The sequence below is a fragment of the Nilaparvata lugens genome, chromosome 8, assembly GCF_014356525.2.
Source record: "Nilaparvata lugens isolate BPH chromosome 8, ASM1435652v1, whole genome shotgun sequence".
In the NCBI taxonomy this organism is placed as follows: domain Eukaryota; kingdom Metazoa; phylum Arthropoda; class Insecta; order Hemiptera; family Delphacidae; genus Nilaparvata; species Nilaparvata lugens.
Window position 1 is genome coordinate 6,999,299 of NC_052511.1, and position 25,767 is coordinate 7,025,065.

The window sequence follows — 25,767 nt, forward strand, 5'->3', positions numbered from 1 at the left end:
CTACAACACATTGTCACAGAAACTATAAGGTATGCTACTGAAACTAAGAATGATGCAACCTTTAATTTTAGTGTTGAGGAGCTTCAGGCTTTCATTGGAATACTCTTTTTCTCTGGGTATCATAAAGTGCCACAAGCCACTCACTACTGGTCTCAACAAGAAGATCTTGGTGTACCATTGATTCAGAAAACCATGAGTAGGAACAGATTCACTAAAATAAAATCCTTCTTGCATTTCAGAGACAATAATGAATTGAATGATGATACTAAAACTGATAAAGGTTTTAAAATTAGACCTCTATTGAATATGGTCAATGAATCTGTTGCTCAGTTTGGAGTTTTTGATGATAAACTTTCTGTTGATGAAATGATGGTGAAATATTTCGGGAAGCATTCAATAAAACAGTTTATTCGAGGCAAGCCAATAAGGTTCGGGTACAAACTTTGGAGTGTGTGTAGTGTATCTGGCTATTGTTTCAGATTTGATTTGTATTGTGGACAAGACAGTGGAACAAAATGTAATATTCCATTGGGGCTTAGTGTAGTGGAAAATCTATTACTGGTAGTTGATGATCCTCTGGGATATGAAATATATTTTGACAATTTTTTCACCTCCTTCAACCTCATTTCAGAACTGAGTAACATTGGATTTCGGTGTACTGGAACAATCAGAGAGAACAGACTGAAAAATTGTCCTATAAAGCCCCAAAAAGAGATGAAGAAGACTGAAAGAGGAACTTATGATTATTCTTTCGACAAGAGAAACGAGATTTCCATTGTAAGATGGAACGACAATAGCATTGTCACGTTAGCTATACTAATCATGACTCACATGAACCAGTCAGAAATACAAATCGCTATGTGAGGAAATTGAAAAAACGAGCACAAGTCCCTCAGCCCAATGTTGTAAAATCATATAACAAGTCAATGGGGGGTGTTGACCTCCATGACTGGCTTGTTGCTGAGCGCAGGATGAAAATAAGGGGGAAAAAATGGTATTGGCCTATAGTAACACATATTCTTGACATGATGATTGTGAATAGCTGGGTGATCAGTAAGATCATTAGTCAAAAGAAAGGGGAAACACCAACGCCTCTCCTAGACTTCAAGAGAGCCATCACACTTGCTTTCCTGAAGCAGTCAAGCTTTTTGGGAGATGTTGGACGACCCAGAATCCAGGTAGCAAAGCCTTTGGAAGTAATAAGGTACGATTCAAAAGAACATACTATAAAAAAACGATCAAATCAACGGCGATGTCAGATGGCAAATTGCATTTCTAAACCAAGAACCTACTGTGGAAAATGCAATGTGACATTATGTGTAGAATGCTTTGACCCATACCACAGAAAGGTATAAGTATAGTATATACTAACGGTATATCAACTTCAGATAAATAATTATTTCCATTGTTTGTTTTTTCATACCTATTCTATTCCAATAAATATATTATATAATGAACATTATTGTAATAATTTGCTTCTATCCAATATCCTTCTCATTGTATTCTATTGATTTATAGGTGGAATTCTGATAACTATTCAAAAAATATCATAGAATTTTATTCTATAGAATATCACCATGCATCTTACCACTGTCCTCATTTGAGGACAGGCGTTTTTCTCAATGTGGAAATTTTTTTTCATCAAAATTACCACAAATACTGTAAATATGGAGCCTGAGTATATGTTTTTGTTGAAATGAAGTGAATTTAACGAAAAAAAATATTTTGGTAAATGATGGGTTAATAACATTTTGTCTAATTTTTTCACCAAACACTTGAAACAATTATTAATTTTGAATTTAGAAAGATTAAGATCTGAATTGATAACAAAATTTCTTTTTACTTAGCACTCGAAACTGTAAAATAAATATAAATTTGAAATATTTGCACATTATTAAATATATTTATAATTTGCACATTTATCGCAATAAACACATATTCTGAAGAACCGGTTCTAATTGATAACACCAATGCCAGTACCATTTTTAATAATAGTAAATGAAAGTGATAATAACTTGATTGACACCCGGTTGCGCAAAAATCTGTTAAATTTTAATCCCGATTGAATGCCACGAGAATTAATCAGATAATTATTCTTCTCTGATTGGTTCTTATGGAATAATTCAGAGAATCATTCTTCTCTGATTGGTTCTTATGGAATTAAAACACGATTAAAATTCAACAAGCTTTTGTGCGACCGAGTGTTGAAGAAGAATATTGTGAGGAACTTATGTGAAAACGTTTTGCTGATGGTCGAACTTAGCTCTGTATATCTTTTAACAATGTCCATGTTTGCACACAGGTTGCACAAATAGCATCCAATAATTGTATTTCAAATATTTGACATTGGTGGATTAAAATAAAGTAGCCTACACTAGATAAAGTATTAAAACTATCAATTTATAATCTCGCAAAATATCTACATCAAGACATATTCAAGCTCATTGTGTCTTGGATATTATATCAGTAACATCCAATAAAAAAGAGAATTATTACAGATGTATAAATATATATTCAGAAATATTTTTAAAACAAATGAATTAGTATATTTTTATAATATTCATAGCAACACTCATTTTTCACATGGGAAAGTTCGAGTTATTTTTTTAGCATTATATGAATTACAAATTTGAAATATTACGAGAAAGCAGCAAAACTGTACTCTTAAAAATTTAAGACCAAATTATTGTTTAAATCTTCATATTATTCACTTATTCTTCTCAGATTCTTTTGTTCTCAACTTTTCTTTTGTTTCCAATTCCTCAAATCTTATCTCTTTTACAGTTCTGAGCCTTATGCGACTGTCACAATAGCTCCATTCCAAGTTTCAACCATATATCAATATATGTTGATCTGAATAGAACTTTACAAGACTTTTAGATAGAATTGTCATATCACAATAATTAATAATTACACTTTATACAAACTGGGGCTGATAAAACCAGCGGTTTAACATGAAAAATTACGGAAATACACAATAAAACAGAAAAACACTAAGCTTAAAATCTACATTCATGTTAAAAGTTACAATAAATTTATTATCTAACCAGAAATTAATAATGAACAAAGAGTAAGATAAGAATATTATTATACATTTATTCAACACTGAATTTCCGTTAGAAGTCTATGAGAAATATAATTAATACAGTTTACATAAAAATTAAAATCAAGACAAGAATCAGGCTGCACATTTATTAGAATTTGAATTAATGTTGGAAGTCTATGAAAAACATCATTCAAACAGTCTACATGAAAATTATTAACCGAGACACATTGAAACGACAAGAAGTGGGCAGCACATTTATTAACATCTGAATTCAAGTTATAAGGCCCGGTTTCTAGGATACTTATTAAATATAATTGACCATTGAATCTGTATTACGTTTAATAAACCATTTGATAAGTGTCCTAGATACCGGGCCTGATAAGAATATTATTCTACCAGTTGACACATAAATAAACAAACGAGAAACAATATTGATAGAAAGAGCTAGACTAGAATTTGAATTATAAGCAAGAATTTTTACTTAAAGAGAGTAGAACATTATTCAACCAATTTGAAAGAGAAATGGCGATAAACACGAATCAATTTAGCAGCCAGCATACATGGATGATAGTGGCTTCCACTAGAGTAAACCACACGAAAATAGTCCAATAGAAATTAGAATATATGAGTATTATATCAAGAGGAGTACTCCTGAGCCCCCCCCCCTTCCAACCACACCCATAGACGTTGCCAATTCGTCAGGTATATTATACAATTATTAATCGATTCTCATTAATTTATAATGATCTGTGGCAACGTTGATCAACTCTTATTTGGCAACGTTGCACTCATCTGTTTCAATTTTCCTCGGGCTAAATTTGTGTAGTTGACTGTAGGTATCGGGGAACGCGGAATTGGGAATGTCCGATACTCAGATGTACATGGAATTTCCAACTCCGTGTTCCCGCAATAGCTAGTGGAAGCTACTATTGTCCCTGTGTGCAGTGTGTTTTTAGGAAAAACAAACGTTTTCATGTGACCGAAAAATATGAATTATCAGAAATAAATAGATTTCAACTCAAGAGAAATAATAGAAGACGGGATCAGTTGATTTAGTTTTTCTATGCTAGCTACTTTTAGACGAAGACTGGTTATGATCGGCAGTGCTTTCAGTCTTTTCTGTCGTAACGGCTGAATCTTGTGTCTCGTCAGCCTGCTTAGTTTCTGCTGTAACATCTGTATCTTTTCCCACAACAGCCTGCTTAGTTTCTGCTGTAACATCTGAATCTATTCCCAGAACAGCCTGCTTAGTTTCTGCTGTAACGACTGTATCTTTTATCTCGTCAGCCGGCTTAGTTTCAGCTGTAACAACTGAATATTTTATCTCACCAGCCTGCTTAGTTTCTGCTGCAACGGCTGGATCTTTTCCCTCAACAGTCTGCTTGGCTTCTGCTGCAACGGCTGGATCTTTTCCCTCAACAGTCTGCTTAGTTTCAGCCGTAACGACTGAATCTTTCGTCTTGGTGTCCAGCTCCAGACTGGTGCAGCTGTTATCATCACTCTCCAACGGATCTGATGCGGTGCCGTCTGTCGGATAAGAGCATTCACTGCTTTCATCTTCTCCCTCATCATCTTCTACATCCGAGTCATCTTCCTCATCCTGTTAAAATAAAAAATCAATCGTTAAAACACTTTGAGTCAGTTGGTCGATATTAACTGATATCGACAATAGTATGATATTGGTCAATATCAACTACTAATAATGCAGCGTGGTTAAGTGGATATTACCATAGAGTAAAGCTAGTATGAGAAGATATCTCATGGTATAGGGCGTTTAAGTTCCAAATTTTACTATTAACTCAAGCCGATTGTCCTATAGTGAGGTCCACGTTATAATGACAGTGAAGAAAGATAGGAGAAAACCGTTTCCGATCCACTGTCTTGTCAATGCCTTCTATAGACGGTAACTGATACAGGTTTATTGATGTAATATTTACGGTTCATTCTCGCGAATCAATTACATATAAATATATTTTAATGAGCAGGAAATTATATTTTTCAATAATTTCATAATGAATTTTCATAACTAAGATGAAATATTTTGTTAATTGAATTCAATTCAAATGTATTTCCACAAATTAGGTACAAATATTTAACTATAAAACACAAATGCAATTCACCACAATCAATTCAAATAAATAACATTCCTTTCTAAAAAAATAAATTGAACAATTATAGCATTAATACTTCTATTCCTAACTAGTAAGGGTTATAATTCACAATCAAACTGAATGGATTGAGGATTATCATCACAATATTATTCAACACTTCAACATTAATTCTACATTGTTAAAAGACGATCTGGCAACAGAGCAAAGCAAGAATGAGATAGGGCTATTTGCTTTGTTGAATGATAGACAAGGATGGCAATACCATTGCCAATCAAACACTGCCATTATAATGTGAACCTCATTATAGTAGTTTCTTTGTGAAGCTATGTGCCGCTGGTCATACTGTGTCATTCTAAAGCTGCGTACACATATATGCGCCTCAAACCCGCACCGAGCACGCTCCGCCCTCGTACCGCCCTCGTTCATCCATCGAACCGCAGTCGCTCCGCCCCCGCTCTGCAGTCGCATCCATCATGAACGTTACGGAAGATGTTAGCTCTTCTCGCGTTCCACTCTTGCTCCCCGGTCGATCATCAATCGCTCTGCTGGAGTGACGTTCGGTTGCGGAGCAGAGCGGAAGTCTGTACGCACCTTTAAACTCTCACTTGGAGCATACCCAAGTTAGTTACATTTTTCATCCTCACTGTTTTCAAACAGCTAACAACTAAATAGAAAGTATGATGCACGAAAAGTATGACAAGGGGAAACTTTGATGTTAATTAGATCTTTTACTTCATAACTTTACTTATAACTTCTTAACTTTTACTTATACACTTTTGAGGTGATGAAAACTTCAAAAGAGACTTTTAGGCTCGATTCAATCACTAGCTCTACTTGAATTATGTAGCCTAGCCTAGGGTTGCAAAATCTTCAATTCCATCAGATCTAATAAATATCAAGTTATTTCTCGATTGGATACTTGATTAAGGTATTATGAGTATTATTGAACAAGCGTTAGCCAGTTCTCACTTTTGACTTGGTACTGAAGGCCAAAGTCGTTGTTCGTATGTTTGTATGTTTTACAATAACTTTAGAAAGAATTGATCAATCAGCTTCAAATTTTGAACACGCTTTCTTCGAACCTTTTTACAGGTCAAGAAATTATTCTTGCTAAAGAAATATTTAACTGTTTCCATGATTTTCATCAACTCTGTGTAATTAAAAGTTGCGGGTATCGATTACAATACAACAGTTCTTGAGCGAGTTCTTCAACCCAGGGGGTCACTAGTTGATATGAGTCCAATAGTAATTTGAAATATGAAACAGAGATGATGTGGAGAACTTAACAAACATCCAAATCCAGCCCTCTTAAGTATGAATTTAATATTATTAACAAAACAGAAAGCAGAATTAATACTCACACTATCCACATCGGATATATCAGGCTCGACAACTATCATCGGAATCCTCCGCACGGCGAGGTTGACATTAATCTCTAGTTGCATCCTCACATCGAGCACCATGAAGGCGACCGTGATGAGGACGGGTAGGCGGATGCGGGACTCCCACGCCAGGCGCAGCAGGAAGGAGATCGGGCCTCGGAATACGGTGGCCACATTCGACCCCACGGCGCCAAGGACATCGCCGCCCTTGATTATGGCCCCTAGTCGCAGAGGTAGCAAGGCCACAGAGGTCACTGTATCCCTGCAAGTTGAAATATCATTGAGAAAAATGGAGAGATCTTTCATCCTATACATAGATAGATACAAAGTCGATGGGTGCGTGAGTGCGATGGTTCGTGGGTGCAATAAATGTACTAGGCTATAGTGAGGTCCACGTTATAATGACAGTGGATGAAGATAGAAGAATAGCGATGCCGATTCTCTGCATTAATTAATTATATTTCTACACTGTCAAAAACATAATTGGAATCGTTGTGGACCTAGAAAAGGATAGTACCACCGGCTTTGTCGAATGATTGACAAGGATACCAAAACCAAAGTTGATCAAATAGCCTACTGTCATTATAACATGGATCTCACTATATCCTATCGTCTATAGGGTGTGATCACATTGAATGCGTACGGTAATGCCTATTATGTGTAAGTGCACGTCAGATCATACATGATGAGCCGAGAAGCAGAATCGGGAAAGAGCCATTGAAACACGTTGTGACTTGCCTGTAGCTGCTTACACTGATCGCAACCAGCAAGTGCACACGTTCAGTGTGTGTTCCTATGGATCTTTCCAGAATTCGTTTCTATTAAATTATGACACATAGCCTAACAGTAATAAGAAATGAGTGAAAAAGGCACTTTAAATAGAGCTGGTAAATATGTCTATTTTACTCACTAAATAAAGAGTCAATACAGTTCTTTTTGAGCTAGGTACCCTAGGTAGCTAGGTTATTATGATCTAGGTATAAGCTTAAATATCGTGTTCAAGTTGATTTGAATTTGTTAGGCCTATTTTAATCTCAACGAAATCTGTCCAGCAAGTGATAGGCTAATTGATATTTTTGAATTAATTTATTATGCCGTCTTGAGAGAATATTACCAAACTTTAATATAAATTTACATTCTAGTAAAACTTTTCAGATTGAGTGAGGTGACGATCGATAAAATCGACAAATACTTACATTTGTAGGTTTATGCTTTGGAAACAAATTTACCAGATAACAAAGAATGATTTGGAAATACTTTTAGCATTGTTTAAATTCGTAAAAAACATGTAAAATTGCAAAATTGGAAACACTACAAAATGTCAACAGATCTGATGCAGAGTGCATCAACAAAGTTTCACCATAACCTCTAAAAAATAATCTTGAATATTTTACGCAGTACATAAAAAAATAAAAATTCACAACAATCAACTCAAAAATCAATTGATGAAAAATAGAGCTATAATTTATTTAAATTAATGTGAGAATCATAGCAAAGAAAAGTCATAGGATTGGGAAATTCAAAACAAAGTTGCTCATATCCAATGTTGGTACAGATAATTTTACAAAATGGGTCAGATTATCTTTGAAATCTTTTCAATAATTGATATAATTCGATCATCTATTAATTTTCTATAATTTTGAGAAATTAAAAATATAAGGAGGTCCTTGCACAATGAAGAAAATTTGGTTGGTAGACTGCTTCACAATCAGCAACAGCTGTTGTCAGTGCTCATGTGCTCATACTGCTCATACGGTTGATTTTATAGGTTAGAATTATTTATCCTTTGACAGGGAGTGGATTGTTATTGTTATAGCAGTATAGCTTATTTTCATTATAGATTAATTATATTAATTTCACCATTTATTCAATATTCTATGACTATTAGTCTTACGACGTAGCTATGAGAGTCTTGGAATTGTTCAGTGGTATTGGAGGGATGCATTTCGCTTTGAAAGGTAAATACAATGAATTATACTTAGCCTATTTATATTTATGTAGATAAATGATTGTTATTTTCTTGTATCATCCACCCACTAACAGCGCAACTAACTCCCGTATCCACACGCTGGCCCAATGCGTAAAAATGACGACCAGCGCCATATGGTAGATGGTGTTTTACCAGTGCTGGCCTTCCTAGGCCATCGCTCCAATTTTGTCGAGCAAATGCCTATTGCCTGGTCCTAGGTACTTGGATCAGGCTGGTGCTGAGACCCTTAAGGGCATGGCCCTCACAATCTGAGCTACTTTGGATTTGTTCTTGCTCCCGTCTCAGGAAGTACTGGATCCACCAGTTGCTAGTTCTCATGGTGAAGGGAAAAATGCCAACCAGGGGGAACCATAACACACGGTTGACTGTGTGACTCCGTCCCTGGAAGTAGCCTAGTTTATAGCAGTACGGCTGGGTGAAGGCTCTGGACAGACTATGAGAGGTTCATGGCTTGACCGAGTCGCCAGAACTCTCCGTCTCTGGGAGTAGTTGGACACAGTGAAGCAATCTAATGGAGTTTCGGGGACGCCAGTGAGAGACCAGACTATGGAAATATGGGTACCCCAGTCTTAATACCTTCAGCTTCATCCATTACCCACAATTGTGGGATCGATGGCGTCAAAAAATCAAAACACGTACAAACACATGAAAAAAAAAACTAACAGTTCAGATGGCAGTGATCCAGTGCTCACGCTCTCAATAAAAATTCAAATTATCACCCATAAATTCGTTCACACTGTAGTATGCCTTTGAACACAGTAGCTTCCGGACGGTTCTCCTGAAGGCGGCCTCATCCAATTGCTTCACACTATTAGGCAGCTTGTTGTAGAATTTCAGGGCTGAAATCCTGTAACTGGCCTGTGATCGGTGGAGGCGTCTCCTGGGGATATCCAACAGCTCACTGCGCCTGGTGTTGTGGCGGTGGATGTCACTACGGGCAGCTAGAGTATGCTGTATCTTCTTGACATACACCAAGCACAGGAGGATGTAATGGCTGAAGACAGTCAGTACACCAAAGCGAGCAAAGATGGGCTTGCAGTGGGCAAGATGATCGCTGCCTGTTATAATTCTTATAGCCCTCTTTTGCAGTCTCAGCACATCAGCAGCCCCCGCTGAATGACCCCACAGAAGCAAGCCATAGGTAATGTGGCAATGGAAGAGCGCATGATACATCATTATCAGGTACTTGGTCCCGAAAGTCTTGGTCTCTGAAAGTCGAAGGCATGTAAAACCCCCGGGAGGCCAGACCTTGGGTCCCAGGCTGTGGGAATCCGTCTCTGGAAGTATGTCGAAAAATCCTCTCACTGGTCCTTCTTTTCGAAACGCTCGGGCCTCTCTTGGGCGCCTGTGTGGTGAACGTGAAAACGCTCGATGCGGACGTATACAATTGGGAGCCACGAGTTTTTTTCCTGGTCTGTAGACAAAATAGAGAATACGTCCGGGCTTGCCCAGCCCACGTACCGCCACAACTGTACAGTGGTAGTTCCACTCAATGCAGGCTAAACTAGGTGATTCTCGTCTACCGACTTGGCAGAGCCGCCGGGTAGTAGATCGCGTGTCACACCTCACGGGATATGCTAAAACGCAGGTGCCCATTTGGAGGTGTGACATTAACGTGTGGTGTCGCGGCCAGAACAATGCCTAGTCCACACGATGGCCTTGTCGCTGGACAAGCTGGTAAGCTTAAAATAAATACTGGCATATGGCATATACTAAAGTGCCCCCTGGCCGTGTTGGTCTTGCCATACACACTGCAATAGGTGTAAGATAAAACTGCCAGCCCCATATCTGTCGTCTAATTTCCGGTATCAATAGATTTAGTATGTTATTCTATTAACAAAATCTGGTGACTAGTGCCATAGGATAGCCCTGATAAAGTTTATGAAAACTCCATGACAGAAACTGAAAATATTAACCAAAAGGAACACAATAAAAAAGTAACGCATTAACAAGCGGAGTCTATGTAATCTAATTAGATTACGCAGGCTCTGTAGCAATTACACCTATAGCAACTCAATTACTCTTTGAAAAAATAGCAGAGCAGACATCAAGACAGGGAACATCACGTATTATTTGTTAAGAGTGTGGATCAGGGTTGTTTGCCAGCGCTCGTCATCACTGGATAAAAATCAGAGCGATGGCCAACCACCCGGATTCACACTCTAGCGCTCGTTGTCATTTGTACACATTGGGCGATAGTGTGGATGTGGCATAATATAAAATCTTTGAGTGGGCACTTCATGAGAGGCTCGTTTCTCTATGGTTTCCGACTGTCCATTATTTGTGGACTTATTTGTTGTATTTTTACTTCTCTTGACTTGTTCCCTTATGGAAATGCCCTGGTGGTCTATGTTATGAACAGAAACTATCATTATTATCTTATTATATTAAGCGAGCAATTTCTGTATTTTTATATCTGGTTATTTATGTTCAACGAATCTCGAAAACGGCTTTAACGATTTTCACGAAATTTGGAACATAGTAGGTTAATGATATAAAAATTCGATTGCACTAGGTCTCAGAAACCGTTTTGGGCTGTGCCTGTTAGTCCTTCCCCAATCATTTTAAAGAATTGAGTTCTGTTTATCAATAAATAAATAACGAGCGAAGCTCGGTGCCCGATATTTACTTATTAATAAGCTATCTAAAAATATGTATATAAAAAACTACTCTCATTTTCATTAGGTGTACATTTCCTCTCTGAAAGTATTCTTCAACAAACATTTTGGGCTAATTCATTCAGATATTGGTTTGTTTTGTTTTCAGAAAGTGGAGTTCCTTTTTCTTATATTGTAGCTGCAGAAATCAGCACATCTGCAAATCCCGTTTACAAGCTCAATTTTCCAAGAGCATGTTTACTTTGCAGGAACATAGAATCGTTTGGTGTAGATGAGATCGACAGGATTTCTCCTGATATTTTACTGATGAGTCCACCATGTCAGCCTTACACAAGGTAAGGAATAGTCAAGTTGCAAGATTCACAAATTGGAATTTTCTTTATATCATTCTAAACCCAGGAACTATAGCGAGGTACACATTATAAACGTAGTATTTGATTAACATTGGTGTTACTATCATTCGACAAATCAAAGAGTGCTATCCTTTTCTAGCTTTAGCTTGCGGAGCTAGAAACAGATTTATTTATTTATTTATTTACATACAAAAGCTCACAGAATAAATCCATGAAGAGCCTTATTGACATCAACTAGCTTAGATACATAATATTTGATGCAAAATAAGAATGAAAAATAATATAAAATAGTAAACACAATTTTTGAATAGGCCTACTAATATGATAAGAAGAGGCGAAATGAGGCCAAATGAAAAAATAAAACTGATGATAATAGAAAATGAAGAAGAATGGAATAAAAATTAAATAAAGTTGATAGAGAATAGAGGAAAAATAGGACTTTAGAAGAGAGAAAAAATAAATGAGAGAGTTTAGTATAATTATTTATCAATCATGAGTCAGCTATAGAGCGATATGCTAGTTCACAGGATTTCTTAAAGGTTTGGAAACGGTCAGCAAACGGATCAATGCAGTGGCTATTCTATTGTACAAACGTAAAGTTCTGTATATGTAAGAATTGTAATGATGAGTCGTTCTGATGAATGGCATGTGGAACAGAATATTTCGTTCTGGTCTATTAAACGGGACATGAAGTTGCAATATATTTATAAATTCTGGCATGAATACTGGATTGTTTAGGATATTATATAGTAGTAAGAGGAAACCGAAAGATCTCCTTTCTTCCAATCTCATCATCATCTTCACTTCAGGGATTAGGTTCATTAATGAACCTGTTCCGGTACCCATCTCTTTCTTGGTCTCCCTACATCTCTTTTTCCTGTAGGTCTATAGTTTTGGACTACAACGGGAATTCTTCCAGGTGGCATTCTATCCAAATGACTGCACCAGTTGCGTCTATTTTGAATAATTCTTTCATGTAGAGGAGCAACCAATAAAACATGTCTTATATCAGTATTTCTGATTCTATCAACTCTAGTGCAGCCAAATACACTCCTTAGAAACCTCATTTCTGCAGCTTGAATTCGACTCTTCATTCTACATGTGTGAATCCAATTCTCACTTCCATATAGGAGAGTCGGAACTGCAATGGTATTATAGAACTTTATTCTTCCAATCTTTGAACATTAAATATCAACCTTGGGTTGTCTGTTGAAAAAGCTATCGGACAGAATGCGTTGAACTTTTTAAAATAATAGGATAGGGCTATCTGCTTTATAAAATGATAGACAAGGATAGCAACACCAATGTTCATCAAGTTGTCTACTTTCATTATAACGTGGACCTCACTACAGTATAGTAGCATAGAGAAACAATAGCATAAGAAGATATCCCATGGTATAGGTCGTTTATGTTCCAAATTTCCTGCCGAATTTTTGTTAACTCAAGTCGATTACTGCCGACTACTGTCTATTATTACTGTTTTGGCCGAGTAAGAGTGTAAAGATGACACAGTATGGAAGACTACCTGCACCACATAGATTCATGAAAAATAATTACTAGGATTATCGGCTTGAGTTAACAGTGAAATTTAGAACATGAACACCCTTTACCATGGGATATCTTCTCATGCTATATTTTCTCTATGATAGTAGTCCCTACTTATAAGCTTGTGCACCGTGCTTAACAATGTAACATTTTATGAATCGATTGTATTTTCCCTTTCAGAAATGGCCTGAAAAAAGACACTAAAGACAAAAGATCATGTGCTCTTATTAATCTACTGGAGTTACTCCCAAAATTGAACGGCTCATTGAAATACATCCTTGTGGAAAATGTTAGAGGATTTGAAACATCGAACGCCAGACAAAAACTCCTCGATTTTCTGGTGGATAATCACTTCAACTACCAGGAGTTTCTACTGAGTCCTACACAATTTGGTATTTCGAACAGTAGGACGCGCTATTACCTGATAGCCAAAAAGAAACCATTGGAGTTTGGGTTTCCAATCACATCCAGTATTGTAAGTATCACCATAGATAAAAAAATATCATAATTGACCGAGCGAAGTGAGGTCTAAGATTCAAGTCGACGGTTTGGCATTTCTCTTAATGTTTAAATGTTTATATATTTATATGTTGCGCATTTACGGCGAAACGGGGTAATAGATTTTCATGAAATTTTACAGGTATGTTCCTTTTTTAATTGCGCGTCGACGTATATGCAAGGTTTTTGGAAATTTTGCATTTCAAGGATAATATAAAAGATAAAGGAGCCTCCTTCATACGCCAATATTAGAGTAAAAATCAGACTATAGAATTATTCAACATAAATCAGCTGACAAGTGATTACACAGATGTGTGGAGAAGCCAGTCTATTTCTGCATTCTATAAGGTCTATAGTTTCAATCAGGTACTTGTAGATGAGAATACTGCGTGAGGTCTACTGTTCACAGAACTGCTAGTAGAATGCTTTATTGTAATTAAACACATAGTGCGATAGACATAGTCATCAGGAAACATAAAACATACAATAGTCACACAGACAAATACAAAATTAAAGTCAATATGGAGTTGAAACACACATCACAATAAGCTTCAACAAAAAATGAGTTCTATACATAAATAGATATAGCCTATGAATATTTTTAAACAGTGGAATTTCAGGAGCTTCGCCTCTTCTATGCAAAGTTTGATTCCAGATTCCCAATTATCAGGCTTCAGATAAAATTTGAACGAAAAATTTCAGATGGAAAAGATTGAGCATGGAAATCTCTTCAATTAATGTTCAGTAACATTTTCACCTAAAATTGAAAATGAGCTCGAAATTCGATAAAATTTGATTATTTAATTGCATTAAATAGGAGTGGCCGTAGACGAGTGGATCAGATGCTGGCTTTATGATTCAGAGGCCCGGGTTCAAATCCCGGCCCGGGCAAGATATTTATCTCGGGCCACTCCCGTGTTTCGGATGGACACGTTAAGCCGTCGGTCCCGGCTGCCTAAAAAGCAGTCGTTAGGTCATGTCAGAGGCCCTGAAATTGATCAGTTGCGACCTGAAAACTCTGACACCAGACCTGAGCCAGCCAGGTCACTCGATATTATTATTATTATTTAATTGCAAACTGTTGATTCTATTAGATCATTCACTATGAAGAGATAGCAGGCCTCGTATGTCTCCAGCGTTATTGTCCTGTCACAAATCTTTGGCTGGCTCAAATCTTTGAATAGTAGACTTGAGATGCGCGGGTACACTAGCGTCAGGTGATAAATTTTCATAACGGCAAGGAAAGTTGTGTGTTGCGCCACACCAGATTTTTATATTTTCATATGACTCACTCTGTATATTTTCTATACATTTTGTATATTTTCTATTTTTATATTTTCATATGACTCACACTGTATATTTTCTATACACTCTATACACTATTTTCTATACCTTTTGTATATTTTCTATTTTTATATTTCCATATGACTCTCTCTGTATATTTTCTATACACTCTATACAATATTTTCTATTCACTCTGTATATTTTCTATTTTCATATTTTCATATGACTCACTCTGTATATTTTCTATACATTTTGTATATTTTCTATTTTTATATTTTCATATGACTCACTCTGTATATTTTCTATACACTCTATACACTATTTTCTATACCTTTTGTATATTTTCTATTTTTATATTTTCATATGACTCTCTCTGTATATTTTCTATACACTCTATACAATATTTTCTATTCACTCTGTATATTTTCTATTTTCATATTTTCATATGACTCACTCTGTATATTTTCTAACCGAAATTTCAGATAACTGATCCCGCAAAGGCCGGTTTTCCAATGGACATTGGGGACAGCTGCTTCCCAATATCATCCATACTAGAAGTGGAGGATAACTTTGACTCGCCATCATATAAAGAACTTTTAATTCCTATCGAAAGATTAGCCAAACAAATCAATGTATTGGACATTGTTAGTAAAGACGATGCACGCTCCTGTTGTTTTACAAAGTCTTATAGCATATACATGGAAGGCACAGGCTCTGTATATTCTCCATTTCCTCTAAATTCCTCTGAACTCGATAGAATACCTAAAAGAGAAAACTACTCCAGTGAAGAACAATTTTTCAAGGCTTTGGAAAGCTTGAAATTGCGATTTTTCTCGCCTAAGGAAATTTCGCGTCTCATGTGTTTTCCCGAAGAATTTAGGTTTCCTGAAAACCACACTTTAAAACAGAAATACAAACTTCTGGGCAATAGTATTAATGTGAAAGTTGTTGCATATTTAATAAGATTGATGATTAATGAAAATTGATGGTGTTATAGCCTAGTCATATTTTTATAATAAAATGTTCCTCAAGAAATTTAATAGTGGTGAGTTATTCATAATAAGTTCCTATCTATTTCACTATCCATGACGAACTATAAGTAATAACCCGGTTTGAACTATTTTAGACGATACTACAGTCTGATGATAAGTTCCTTATGATACTGCTATCTCAAAATAAAATAGTTTTTTTTTATATAAATTCACACTTTGAATTGGAAGTGGAAACACTTTTTACTTTCCTTGCCCTATTACCATAGGTAAGGAAAGTATTGCTTTCTGAAAAAAATCAAGACACCCAAATTTCTAAATTTCTATACGTTTCAAGGTCCCCTGAGTCCAAAAAAGTGGTTTTTGGGTATTGGTCTGTATGTGTGTGTGTGTGGTGTGTGTGTGTGTGTGTGTGCGTCTGTGTACACGATATCTCATCTCTTAATTTACGGAATGACTTGAAATTTGGAACTTAAGGTCCTTCCCCTATGAGGATCCGACAAGAACAATTTCGGTCAAATTCAATTCAAGATGGCGGCGAAAATGTCAAAAACAGTGTTTTTCGCGATTTTCTCGAAAACGGCTCCAACGATTTTGATCAAATTTATACATAAACAAGTCATTGATAAGCTCTATCAACTGCCACTAGTCCCATATCTGTAAAAATTTCAGGAGCTGCACCCCATCTATGCAAGGTTTGATTTCAGATTCCCAATTATCAGGCTTCAGATACAATTTAAACAAAAAATTCCAAGTGGAAAAGATTGGGCATGAAAATCTCTACAATTAATGTCCAGTAACATTTTACCCTAAATTTGGAAATAAGCTCGAAGTTCGAGAAAATAAGATTATTCAATTTGCAAACTGTTGGCAAGTGTTGATTCCATTAAATCATTCACTATGAACAGTTAGCAGACTTCATGTGTCTGCAGCGTTATTGTCCTGTCACCAGCTGGATAAGATCTTCGAATAGTAGACTAATTTAGATGCGCGGGAACACTAGCGTCAGTTGATCAATTTTCATAACGGCAAGGAAAGTTGTGTGAGTGCGCCACACCAGATTTTTAACAGTGCCGACGTTTCGACCTGTTATTTTATTTCTTTCATTTCCAAACTTACAAACACATTTACATGAATTTACAATGGTATAATTCACATAAACATTGTTATTGCTCACCTCCAGACGTCAGATGTCTAAAGAGATAACCAACAACACCTCATAACGTTGTCACTTCTGAAAAGTAAGTATTTCTAGTTCAAAAGTATTTTTAATTCGAAGTTTGAATTAATAGTGAAGAAAAATAAAAGCTAAATATACATTTCGATTGGGTAAATGAATATTATTTTTACAGCAATGAGGTAAATCCATTTCAATTAGGTAAATGAATATTATTTTTACATCAATGAAGTCATTATCTGATAGGTAGTACCATAGAGAAACAATAGCGTAAGTAGATATCCCATGGTATAGGGAATTTATGTCGCAACTTTTACTGTTATCTCAAGCCGATTACTGTCAATTTTTAATGTTTTGTTGGGGTGAAAGTGTATGAAGGGCACAATTTGAGAGACTACCTGCGTCACACAGCTGCATAGAATAGAACTATGTGAACTATCGGCTTGGGATAACAGTAAAACTTGCGACATAAACGCCCTATACCATGGGATATCTCTATGCTGTCGTTTCTCTATGGTATTACTCCCTTGAGGAATAATCATTGATAATGATTAATCATACATCATAGATATTTTTCATGAAACACTTGTATCACAATTTGATATTAAATTCATTGGGACCCACTCTAATCTAGCCTACTTTGGAAATAAGCGACTGGATAAAATTGGAAATGATTTGCTTGTACAATAAATTGATTACTTTACATTTTATTCGAAAGCTTACAAAGTACCACTAAAAATGGTAACAATTAAACCATAATTTGAAACAAGACAAATTAGGATCACTAATGGCAATATACTGTACAAAAATTACAAATTTTGGTAGGCTATAGAGTTTGTCCATGCAGTTGATACACTCATCACCGTTCCACGATGTGAGTTAAGTGGAAGAGGGGGCCTTATTGCCTCAATTTTGCCCACATCACTTGTCATATTTCAAAGAGTGATTAATAAAGGCAATTGTCTATCTATCTATGTTTCGACCCAAATGGAATGATTTCACAAAAATGTGACCTTCAAGTGAATGGATAAAAATTACTGAACATTATAGTACCAATAACGAAGTAGCTCACAAAATAAATCTTAATTAAGGAACACACTCTCCTTCTATCCCCCTCAATTTTATCGAATAGAAATACCCTATACCGACTGACCATGTTGCTTTTGCTATCGACTCGAGAAAACTCATTATTTGCAGAGAACATATTCGGTCTCAATATCCCTTTGCAACTTAACTTCTCCCTCAGTTTCATTTTATGATCTAGCTTTTTGTCGTCATCATCAATGAAATACTGTGCACAATACCAATACAATACTGGACTAGAGGAGCACAACATACGTGTTGTTACTTGAACATGGATACATAGAACACAAAATATTGTCAAACATAGTGCATGAACTTTGAAGACTAGATGATGTTCATTGGTTGTCAAGAACAGCGATTTAATCCTTTCATAATAAAACCCGTTCTTTCTAAATTCTGTGATAGAGTTTCTAATAATAATGAACACTAGGGGCAAAGCAAGCAGGAAATTTGGTATCTGTTTTATCCTATAATATCTGAGGAATCCCACATTCCAGTAATAATCCTGCACATAGCTGTAAGCTAGAGGAATTGTCCTGTTACACCAAGGCCTATCATTTTTGTACAAACTTTCATGACAAAATTTCACATAGCTGAATAGCTGGAAAGCGCAAAACGGCAAAATCGATACTATAAGTGATCCCAAACAGGTCAGTATGTTATTTATGATTACAGAGGCACTTATCAGAAAACTTTTACTTTTGGATGAGTAGTGAATGATAAAATTGTTCAACAATTTGTGTAACACAAACCCAACATTTAGTATACCGTTAGATCTTGTCATTGAAGATAAACCATTGACAACTGATGAGATTGTCAGTTTATTCTCAACACAGTATAACATGGCTGAGAATGTTAAAAACGCATAACAGGTTTCTGAATACGGGGCACTGAAAAATACGCTCGCAGGGTTAATACAATAAAGTATAGCAGCCTTGTATGAGAGTTCAGTGTTTTTCAAAACAGCACAACTCAAATCGTATAAAACCAGTGCTGATTTGACAAAAAGCATGAAATTTATTACTATTGAAGTTAAGATTAATAGGGATTCGTAAGTGACGAACGTAGATGAGAAAATATTTAGAAATGTAGCTAATGTTCGGACGATTAATGGATAAAACGGGAAGAATGCCAACATTTTTTCCTGGGAATAATCATTTTTTGCAATGTGCAGGAAGTAGTGAGCGTCCCATCTGACAAGTCCTCCGAAAAATACATGAATGAAATAGTCAAGGGGACTGTGGTTAATGTCACATTGGTTCTTCGGCAGTTTATTCAAGTTCCTATCGCATGGAATGGAGGATAGAAAAACGCCTTCCGCTCTATGGTCTTGTAGTAAGGCGTTGGATATTGATGATATGCACAGTAGGGTACACCTACTGAACACAGAGAACCAGAATATCTTCTCCCTTGGTGAATACATCTCAAATCAGGTTCACATTGTACAAGCGTTCCATTCTGGTGTCGAAAAATATGTGACTAGAAGGTCCCCTGGAAAGAGAAGAGATTTCTCAGTTATTATGTATCAACAGAATTAATTTACTGTATTACAGTGGCGGCTCGTGTTGAGGTTGCATGGTTGCACAACCCCCTTCATTTTGATGATAATAAATGAATAATTTTCTAGGAGTAAAAGTGACTGAATTTATAAGTGAGCTCTATTATTATCTTAATTACTGACATTAGCTCCACAATTTCATCATAATCCTATAATAAGAGCAGCAAACTGTAGAACGTGAACACAGTTCACGCGAAATCAGACGCTGTGGTAGAACTGAATATTGAATATAGCATTGGAGGTTGCAATCCTCCTGCAACCAAACTCATGTATGCTCACTATTACTATGTATATTAGTAGTGTGAAATATTTTTCTACTCGAGCCCATAAGCCCAATGTGGTGGCAATTTTTCTGCAACCGTCCGCTTGAGGCGCTAACAGTCCATACCACACTAGATGTGAAATGACCCCGTACCAGAGTCTGATGAATATGAAAGTCTGCTATCTGCTCTCCCATGAGTATATAATCTTTTCATGGGGCTATATTATAATATTATAACAGCCTTAATAGCATGACTTAATAATTTATCATCATGATAAAATAACATTATAATAAATATCATGTTCAACTGTTTTGATATTTTCGAAGCAAAACAAGTGGGTCCAATAAAAAATGGACTGTCCTGAATTATTTTTGTGTCGTAATATGCAATGTCCTTATGTCCAGGAAACATGAAATATAGAATAATTATCTATCATTTTGTGAAAAATTACATTATTTATCTTTATCAGAGTTGAAAATTCTCAGCTGCCAATCACGCCATGGTTTCACTTGGAGAATGCTTTGTTTGGTTGGGCTTTTATTGCTATGTAAAGATAAAATCAGAAATTGAATAAATATCTGTTTTAATCATTAAATTAAACTCTTACCCCCCCTCCCCACACACCAGACGCGTGTCAATTAAGGTACCAATTATTGAAGATTATATTGTAAGAACAGCAACCCCCAGTATTTTCAATCACTAGCCACTGCTGTATTAAGGCGAACATAGCAGCAGACAAACAGAGATAAAATCGCTCCCCACGTGTTCGAATTTTGCAACACATAGCAGCAGACAAACAGAGATAAAATCGCTCCCCAGGTGTTCGAATTTTGCAACACATACAGACGTCAGTATGTCCCCATGTCTGCTCATGCAGATACTTGAGTTTTTTATGTCTATCTGCTGCTGTGTACGTTTTCCTCAAGGGCTCAGCCATATGAAGCGTCTTTCAGGCGTTTTTGCACTGTCGGTGGGACAAGAAGCTCTCCGATTAGCTGATTATCAGCTGATTTCCGAACACCAACCCAATCAGTTGATAATCAGCCAATTGGATTAGCTGATTGGGTATGCGTTCGGGATCAACTACTGATAATCAACCAATCAGAGAGCTTCTTGCTCTGCAGAATTGTCCGCTGCCAGTGCGAAAAACTCTTAGGCCAGGTTGCACAACAGCCAGTTAATTTTTAACTGATTAATTTTACGAGAACCAATCAGATAAGGCGTTTTTAAAAATACATCTTTGTTGGTTCTTGTGGAATTCATCACGGTTAAAATTTGGCCCTGAGGCTACATATTAATGGGAGGAGAGACACCTCTTATCCATACTGACTCACCAAGGCGGGAGGATATAGACTATCTGTACTCAAGATAGCGTACACCATGAGTAGACTGAAGCAAGTTTATTTCTGTGAGGATATCAGACCTCCTCTAAAGAAACTCTAGGGAATACATCCGGTGTTGAGAGTGTGCCAGTTGATTGAAGCAATAAACAAGAAAAATGCTTGGAAATATAACATAACAGATTGATGTTTTAGCATAATTGTGTGCAAGTTAGCACAATTGTCTCCAAGAGTGTTACTTGAGAAGAACACTACCGGTACCAGTTTCATATTCTCTTAGATAAAACAAGTTATGTAAATAATAGTTATTATTGTAATAGGCTACTTATTAGGATCAGATCTCAGTTATATTTTGTATATATTTTTTCCCTGATACCAGGCTATACAATTTAAATTGAATTGGAGCCGGACTGATTGAATACCTATGACGATCTTATACTGGATCAAACGCTGTTGATGAATTACCCAAGATCCCAAATTAGTTTAATGAATCATAAAAAGTAAGCCAGCTTATTGGACTTGAATAGAAATCATGTAGACTACGCTTAGGTAATAAAATTTAAAAAATATATTAATAAAGAATTGTATAAGCTTACCTGATTTTAGAGTTTTAGGTAGTCCTATTTCCTTATAACTTCATGATTCAAAATGGTTCAATAAACTATTTTCTGTGGTTAATCACTTTATGATCATCATGAGCATGACAGAACCAACAATAGCTTCTTATCAGGTATGAGAAGTCTGAAACAAAATAAGCAATTTATAAATCTAATAAGGAAGTCTCTCAAACAAGCTATTGCTAACTTATATCTAGACAATAAAATAATAAATCAAAAACAAATATTTATCAGGAAAAACCATGCGACAATAAATAATGAACTGATATAAGTTTAATATTGATAAAGTGTACTTTATGAGCTTCTGTTAATGAATTGTAATATTGACGTTTTTGTAATCATTATATAGCTTGATATTTATCTAAAAATACACTTAATGATGAAATATAACTTATCCCCTGATAAAATGACCAGAAATCGTCTAAATTGGTCAGTTTAGACACTTTATTTACAGACTGCATCTAGTGCATCACAGCCAATTCTATTATTTTATTGTAAATTTATAATTAGAAAATGGTTGAAATTAACTTACTTAACACAGCTTTATTAGCATTTTGTCTCATAAACTGTGCAATTGATCATAATAATACAATTTGATTGTCTACATCAAAATAAAATAGGAAAAAACATGAATTTTAACAGAGTAGACTAAATCCTAACCTAATCTTTTTGACGTCTGCTCTGTTGTTTACAGCAGTAGTCGACTTTTTGAATCGATGCACACGGAGTCATCGACTCATATGAAGTTGATACAAGGTAGTCGACTCATAGAAGGCGGTAATATTTGAACTTCAATAATAACCATGTCCTTGAAACCACTGCGGTATTATTGTAAAAAATTATTAATAAAGTGTAGAAATCTCATTATATAGTTCCAGTTTCACAAGGAGAATATTTTCGTCTGTTTTTTGCATAATAATAATAACTGACAATGATTTTTACCAACTTTATTATTTTTACACAACACTATAATAATAATAAGTGGCCTATCCTAGGGCCAGCCATTATCCCACCCACAATAAATATGTTCATAGTACCGGAGAAGAAGATAATATCCTATGGAATGGGGAGCAGTTGATAAGTTAGCGCTTAGATTAACTTCATTTATTTTGTGTCGGTTAATGGATGGGTCAACTCCGCTGAATATCATAATTATTTATTGTATTTTTTAAATATAATATTATCATACTTTAAAAAATATCATCAAGGTATTGGAAAAAAAATCCTTTCTGGTAGCCTACTTTGAACCCACCTGAAGCTGTAGGTCTACTCATCTCTTATCATGATATCATAATGATTTGTGATTAATATTTTCATATTATCATCCTTACAACCTTTTTCACATCGTCGCACAAGTCTGGAGCTTTCTCAGGAATCGGCACAATCAGCAAAAAAATAGAATGTGAGATAAAAATTAATTTTGATACTTCGAGCTATTCCATTTTTCAGGTCCTAGAATCTTAGATTCTTTGTGTGTCTAGATTCCATTCATTGTGTTATAGCTATTCCAATTTAAATAATGATAACTTTATTGTGATATTGAGCAATAATTATTGAACTGTTCATCATAATGTACAAGAAATTAAAATTTGACATACATACAATACCGTATCTTGAAAATAGCCCAGGTATAATGGCGAACAATAGGAATCATCGTACCGGTAATAAAAATAATAAATTACAGTTTTTTATTGACCATACAATAATTATTCATTGAAAATTCAATACCTGCTCAGACCATGAAGCTATAAATAATACCGTCTTGTGGAAAGATTTTTTATTTCAGTTCAATACGGTGTAGCAACGGATCGCGATCGTTTGTTTTCGTGGCCCGCGGTACTTGTGCTTCGAGAATCGCTCTGTTGGATTTACGAGTCAAGGTAAGAAAAAATAAAAATGAATACCTACTTTTCTCAAGATAGAAAACAAAACACTATCAGAAAAGCCACAATTTCTGACAAAACAAAAACAGAAAACAAAACACTACTAGAAAAGCTACAATTTCTGACAAAATCCAATCGAGACATATACATGAATTGAATCATTACTTCTCCCGTTTTTCCAACATCCATCAGAGCAATTCAAAATATGAAATCAACAAGAAATGTACATCAAAGTTTTTACAAACATAGGTAGGTGAATCGGCAAAGAGCTACTATATATCTTGGTTGAGCTTGATCAACAAGGCAATAAAAGCTTTCTTTTGAACTTTACTAACTACTAGAGAAACTTCGATCCCTACGTCCTACTACAGCCTCAAGAAAAAAAAAAATAGATGGAATTTCATTTCAATCCTTCACTCTATAATACGGTATGTATCCAAAGTATCCAAAGCCTCAATATGGATGCATTGGATATGGAAATAAGAAAATTTCCACCATACTACAGGACACACCTTGGATATACACTGTAAGGGCCATTTGCACAGTGACAGATTAAACTAAATTTCATTTCAAACTGGATTAAATCCGTATCAAGTCTCGTTTGTTTTAATGTGTTAAATTTTGAGTTTAAGCTGATTAAATTCACTTTTTGTGTAGTTGTGAAGTTGATATTGTGGTAAATATTCATATTAAATAAAAGTACTAAGAATTACCACAGATATCTGTGTTTTTGACAGTTTCTTAGTATTTTTTGAATAAATTCAGTTTCCTTTGTGCACGCGGCCCTTAATATTTAGAAGAAAAGTGTCTAAACTATTCATCTCCCCATCTCCCTCTTTGCGGGCTACCTTCAATTATCTGAGTGCAGGGGCGGTCTTACGATAGTTGTAATGGGGGGGGGGGGCGTTAGTCTAACAGCAGGAGGGGCCCAGGGGGTTACTTCCACCTGGAAAGGGGGGGTAAATATTTTTTGTGTAGTAAGTACGGTACGGGAGGTAAATATTTTTTATTAAAACTTACGTTTCAAGCATTTGAGCACAAAAATCCACTGTTATTCAAGGCCTTTCCACACCTGCCAAAATTGGAGTAGAATACCTATCGTATAGTTTTTTTTAATTATAAATAATAATTTATATATTTTTTGAAGTTCAGATCAGTGGCGAATATAGCATTTTTTTGTGGGGGGGGCAAGGAAGGTTAATGTAAGGTTAAGTGATTTTAAGGCTGTGCAAAGCCATTTTGGGAACATTTTACTGGTGGCTAATTTTTTTCATTTGTATGGTGACATTGCGGACGTTTGTAGAAAATTGCTCAGCGATTGATTCTCAGAAAAAATTCTCACACCGACGTCCGGGACGTCCAGGACGTCCTGGATACGCGGTGTGGATTAACTCATTTGATAGCATGGTCAGCAATTTATTTTCTCAAAAACGTCCCGGACGTCGACGACGTCTGCGAACTCGGTGTGAAAAGGCCTTTAGGTTGAGTAGTCTTGCCGTTTTGTATGGTGTCTAAATATTCTATTAAACAGTTCGGCAATTAATACAATTTCTATTATTTGCAGTATTCCTATTGTTTAACAATACGAGTTTTTCAAAAGATTTAGGTGTAACTTACATTAGCAAATGTGTTTAAACGGCCCCATAAAAAAAATCCCTGGTCAAGGGGGTGGGGCAAAGGGTGCCGTCCCGACGACCGGGACGTCCTGGATGCGCGGTGTGGATTAACTCATTTGATAGCATGGTCAGCAATTTATTTTCTCAAAAACGTCCCGGACGTCGACGACGTCTGCGAACTCGGTGTGAAAAGGCCTTTAGGTTGAGTAGTCTTGCCGTTTTGTATGGTGTCTAAATATTCTATTAAACAGTTCGGCAATTAATACAATTTCTATTATTTGCAGTATTCCTATTGTTTAACAATACGAGTTTTTCAAAAGATTTAGGTGTAACTTACATTAGCAAATGTGTTTAAACGGCCCCATAAAAAAATAAAAAAAATCCCTGGTCAAGGGGGTGGGGCAAAGGGTGCCG

At 35.8% G+C, this 25,767-nt stretch overlaps 4 protein-coding genes across 8 annotated transcripts in view; 2 read left to right on the forward strand and 2 right to left on the reverse strand.

Annotated features, from left to right (window-relative positions):
* Positions 1–2,379: 2,379 nt before the first annotated feature.
* On the reverse strand, positions 2,380–7,915 carry LOC111063091. The gene is made up of 3 exons (XM_022350782.2): positions 7,736–7,915; positions 6,519–6,801; positions 2,380–4,646 (listed from the first exon to the last, which is right to left on the reverse strand). Coding segments are annotated over exons 1-3 (819 nt in total). The 5' UTR covers positions 7,738–7,915; the 3' UTR covers positions 2,380–4,112.
* A 330-nt stretch (positions 7,916–8,245) lies between these two features.
* Positions 8,246–15,867, forward strand: LOC111063298 (tRNA (cytosine(38)-C(5))-methyltransferase). Its single transcript, XM_022350984.2, has 4 exons — positions 8,246–8,497; positions 11,296–11,482; positions 13,226–13,520; positions 15,310–15,867. The coding sequence occupies exons 1-4, from the start codon at positions 8,443–8,445 to the stop codon at positions 15,811–15,813; spliced, it is 1,041 nt and encodes a 346-aa protein (XP_022206676.2). The 5' UTR covers positions 8,246–8,442; the 3' UTR covers positions 15,814–15,867.
* Positions 15,868–17,688: 1,821 nt separating this feature from the next.
* LOC111063083 (GPI mannosyltransferase 2) lies at positions 17,689–22,528 on the reverse strand. Its single transcript, XM_022350774.2, has 3 exons — positions 22,387–22,528; positions 21,834–21,978; positions 17,689–19,567 (listed from the first exon to the last, which is right to left on the reverse strand). Exon 3 carries the CDS (start codon positions 19,497–19,499, stop codon positions 18,009–18,011), a length of 1,491 nt encoding a protein of 496 aa, XP_022206466.2. The 5' UTR covers positions 19,500–19,567; positions 21,834–21,978; positions 22,387–22,528; the 3' UTR covers positions 17,689–18,008.
* Positions 22,529–23,583: 1,055 nt separating this feature from the next.
* The window catches only part of LOC111063072 (probable ATP-dependent RNA helicase ddx20), an 87,493-nt gene continuing 85,309 nt past the window's right edge, over positions 23,584–25,767 (forward strand). For 4 of the 5 annotated variants that reach the window (XM_039433827.1, XM_039433829.1, XM_039433832.1 and 1 more), the window contains exon 1: positions 23,589–23,734. The gene's annotated coding sequence lies outside the window, so the exon portion shown is untranslated. Of the gene's footprint in view, positions 23,735–25,767 lie in introns of all 5 variants that reach the window. The other variant, XM_039433830.1, reaches the window with a different exon arrangement.

Coding starts and splice junctions, on each gene's coding strand:
- LOC111063091 (XM_022350782.2), bottom strand. Junction 4,647..6,518: donor ATATATCCGATGTGGATAGT/GTGAGTATTAAT, acceptor TTATTTTAACAG/GATGAGGAAGATGACTCGGA.
- LOC111063298 (XM_022350984.2), top strand. CDS start 8,443: ATGAGAGTCTTGGAATTGTTCAGTGGTATTGGAGGGATGCATTTCGCT. Junction 8,498..11,295: donor GATGCATTTCGCTTTGAAAG/GTAAATACAATG, acceptor TTTTGTTTTCAG/AAAGTGGAGTTCCTTTTTCT. Junction 11,483..13,225: donor CCATGTCAGCCTTACACAAG/GTAAGGAATAGT, acceptor TTTCCCTTTCAG/AAATGGCCTGAAAAAAGACA.
- LOC111063083 (XM_022350774.2), bottom strand. CDS start 19,499: ATGTATTCACCAAGGGAGAAGATATTCTGGTTCTCTGTGTTCAGTAGG.